The 4,273-nt window shown below is 39.8% G+C and overlaps 1 protein-coding gene across 1 annotated transcript; it reads right to left on the bottom strand.

Annotated features, from left to right (window-relative positions):
* Nucleotides 1–2,709: 2,709 nt before the first annotated feature.
* LOC148550626 (protein FAR-RED IMPAIRED RESPONSE 1-like) lies at nt 2,710–3,174 on the bottom strand. The gene has a single exon (XM_088494562.1). The coding sequence runs from the start codon at nt 3,172–3,174 to the stop codon at nt 2,710–2,712; it is 465 nt and encodes a 154-aa protein (XP_088350688.1).
* Between the last annotated feature and the right edge of the window lie 1,099 nt (nt 3,175–4,273).

Here is a 4,273-nt window from a genome sequence, read left to right as displayed (position 1 = left end):
TAGTAGTAATAATAATAATAATAATAATAATAATAATAATAATAATAATAATAATAATAATAATAATAATAATAATAATAATAATAATAACTGCAATAGCAATGGATGGTGGTTAACATCAGGAGGAGAAAAGCTCAATCTTGCTTCGTTTCTCACATTGTTGGGGTAAGAGTTATGAGTGGGGTGACTTTGTGATGCAAAGGATTTGACACGTAACCCTAATTCCGCTATAACTCATGTTTTATTTATGGTTTAGGGTATATGTCCCCCATAATGCCCTTCGTTTTGAACACCTTGGGCTTTTTATGCCCCCATAGACTATGCTTTTTTAAATACTATGTACTAACATTGAACCTAAATATTTTGTGTTGCATGCAAGGACATACTATGTACTAACGTTGAACCTAATGTTAATACACATGCACAATTTAGCAGTGCTTTCTTTTTATTCTATGTGTGTGGCGACGGATTCTGATGTCGAACACGTAAACTGCAAATTCATCTCCTTCTATTATGAACAAGTAATTCACGCATGCAAGGTAACCTTATAGCCCTAGCCGCTATGTTCATACTAACATAGGAGAACATAATTATTTCGTTCTAGCAAGAATAATGGTAACATGAAGTTACTCCACCCCCTAACACAAAGAAATGAGTGACGCACTTCTAGGCTAAACTCCTATGATACACACACCAACTGCTGCATCATTGTTTCCCCTCGTCTAGGAAGACACTTGGTGTGTTTTATCTAAGCTATACCTTCCCTAAACCCCAAGAATGTCATACTCTTCAAACCAAACTACAAAGCACGAAACAGAACAAATACAAGGAACACGTAAACCCTAAATTTTAACTGAAGCTTCAACCACACATGAGAAAGACACAAACCAAAGACTTCCGCACAAACAATCCTAACTCTATTTATCAATGGCTTGTCCTAGCCTAGTATGCATGTCATTCGGGGTATATTTTGGACAATAAAGGTGTTACACAACATATCGCTAAATAATTTATATTGTCCGACAAAGTATTGGATTTATAAACATCGTTACGTCGTTACAGAACATCACTATTGTAATTTAACGGCATCGCACAGGCCACAACATCCAACATTGCATCACCATTTAACTCATTTTTTATCTACATCAAGTTTCTCAATATTCTACAACAATTGATACTATTCTACAGCAACTCGTCTTACACCCTAAACCCACACAGATCAGACACACACAACACAAGTTGACCCCCCAGCACAAGTTAACGTGGTACTTGCATTACCCACACAGTTACCATTATCATTCAACGAAATTAAAAGGATCTTCATAGATCATAACTTATGCATATCTCCAGCCGAATGTCATTACCATATGTGGATTACCTAAAAACCTAAACAATTATCCCTAACGATGAATTACCTCTGCGAAGATTAGTTCAAGCAACTCCCTCTACATCAAAGTAGTCGTCACCTTCCTCTCCTGCTACCATGGTTTTGTAAGTCGTGCTGCCTCACAACTATTGATATTATCCCCAAATTGTAATTCATAACACTTTCGAGCATTGTATCCAGCCTTTTCACACAGTTGACACCTCTAAACACATAGAAATTACCCTTAGCCATGACAACTCTTCATCTACATCCTTTGACCTTTCTTACAACGGGTCTCGAACAGAAATCCTGTTGACTTCTTCAGTAACGCCTAACATTTGGCGATGTTTCTCCCACGGGGATAGTCGCTCCTTGGCTAATCTTGTTTTCACATCAAAGTAGTTGTCAAAGAACTGGCAGGACAAGTTCATCAATTCCCTACAATCCTCCAACATTGCCGTGTGCATGCTCATGTATGTTGCGTCTGGAATTTTCCCAACACATATTTTATCGTTGGTCGCACTTAGCTGCTTTGCCCTCTTTTTCCACCGATTAAGGATGAAATTTCTGGGGATAGTAGTCATATTCAAATACACCAGCACCCTAACCATGTGTACACAAGGCAGCCCGAACAAGTCCATGCGCTGACAAGAATAGCTGAATTCTTTATTTTCCTCAACCCATGCCATGGCCCATAATCTATGGTTGCAGTACATCGCAACCTCGAACAAAACACAAGTGCTCATCCTCTTGGTAGATACAACTCTGACATTGCTGGCTAGCATTAGCACCTCCCGAAACGGTTCAAAAACCTCTTTTGTATAAACCGTCACTGTGAGTTGCTCAATGGCTTTGAGTTTTATTTTTACTACAGGATCGTCGTATACAAACTTATAATCTGCTACCAATTCTCTTCTACTCATGAACTCAAGATAGTGTTGGAAGTTCTCCACAAACTCTCTCAGATTGTATCCATTATGTATAAATTTTCCTATATGCATATTCAACGCCTTGCACCTCGATGTTGTGTTCAGTTCTGTGAAGAATTTTCCCTAAATGTGTACATTAGACCATGAATGCTTCCTTGCATACATGTCAGCTATCCACAAATGGCTCTCTAACCCAAACTCTGCCATGCTATCCGTCTATATTCTCTCAAATTCGTCAACTTCTAGATTGCCCATCAAGCATGAACGGAATTTCCGAAGAAACCCAGGCCGTCCAACCTTAGCAGTGGCATTCCTTAACAAATGCCAGCTACACAACCTGTGATGTGCACCGGGAAAAACTGCACTAACCACACTCTTTATTGCAAGATCCCCGTCCGTCATGACGGATTTCGGCTATTTTTCTTTCATTGCCTCAAGAAATGACCGCAACAACCACACATAACTTTCTTCACTCTCGTTGCTCAAAATCACGCAACCAAACTCCAACCTCCTCATATAATGGTCCACACCTGAGAATATTACCAACGGCCATTTGTATTTGTTTTGACCGTACGTTGCATGAAATCTTAAGATATCCCTGAACACACTGTAGCCATAACGACTTGTACCATCGCACCAGAAGAGATTTTGAATCCTCTTGTCATCATCCAACAAATACTTCCAGAACATTCCACAATCAGTACTCCTTATACCTGACAAGAACTTTAACGCGGCCTCAGCATCTATTGCGCCCGCCCACTTTTTCTTCTCTATTGTGTTATAGATATCCTTTATCTCAAACTCAATAGTCTCGAATCCCCCAGATTGATGGGCAAAATCACAAAATATCGTCGGCACTCGCAAGCCAACTTTCCTCATCGAATTGATTTGGTGCAAATCATCTTCCTTGACTGATTTGTGTGACCACATCAGACCCCCTAAACCTCGCATCCAGCATGGCACGATTATGGTTATCACATAATTGTTCAACATACCATCACCCACTAGTATCATCAACATGCACTTTTATCCATGCTTCACACCCGCACCGTGTGATAGGTCGATGATCCATCTTCTTGTCTCCCCGCTGCATGTGTTTTCCCTCCCGCTCTCCTTCCCTCGAGCACACGAATATCTGTCAAATGATTTCACCTTTCGACCCCTGCTTTGTTCTGTGACCCACCTTCGACCTCCTCACTGAGAATTCCTTAATGCGACCCTATTCATTGTAGTAGTCATAAGCTGCCTGCAAATTTATGAACTCTGTCATCAGGATGTACTTCGCTGTCAGGGCTGAAAATTCAATTGCGTGAAACGACCCAATCCCATCAACAATCATCCCTGATTATTCTACTTCTATGTCTGCATCTGCTTCTAACAAATCCACTGCTTCTGTTTCCTCCATTGGAACGGTTTTGCCGCTCATCCCATCCTCCCCAACCTAAAACACACAACATAAACCATGGGTGACACCAATCAATGGGCTACATCAACATAAACCGGTCAATAAAAAATTATAAACTTCAAAATTGATCAACACACACACCTGCGGTGCATGGACTCGGTTGAAATTAGATGAAACCTCGTAGTTTCGTTCCGCAAACCCATTCGTCTGTCATAGTTCACATATCCCACTAAGTGAAACTTGGCATTATCAATCAGTAATACAAACACACAACTATATCATATACCTCCTAAAATAATCTTGTACATATGACGGATCCAACTACAATTCATTCATATGTAACAACCAACAACAATTTCAACACACATTTTAATAACTTCTAATTCCAATTCGTATGCATCCCTCTCTAAATGGCAACATCCAACATCAAAAACTTATAACTGTTGCAGCAGCATAAGAAAAATTACACACATCATACCGTCTGGACAAGGATTACAAATGAGTCCAAACCTACTCTTCCATTATTTTATCACTACACTCATCATATAAAGGTTTCACAGCTGAACACATTTC

The sequence above is a fragment of the Arachis ipaensis genome, chromosome B7, assembly GCF_059453495.1.
Source record: "Arachis ipaensis isolate K30076 ecotype BB chromosome B7, ASM5945349v1, whole genome shotgun sequence".
NCBI classification, from domain to species: Eukaryota; Viridiplantae; Streptophyta; class Magnoliopsida; order Fabales; family Fabaceae; genus Arachis; species Arachis ipaensis.
The sequence above is the reverse complement of the archived record's forward strand: the minus strand, read 5'-3'. Positions and strand labels throughout refer to the sequence as shown.

What these genes read in the sequence shown, in the direction of transcription:
- LOC148550626 (XM_088494562.1), bottom strand. Translation starts at nt 3,174, where the DNA reads ATGAGGAAAGTTGGCTTGCGAGTGCCGACGATATTTTGTGATTTTGCC.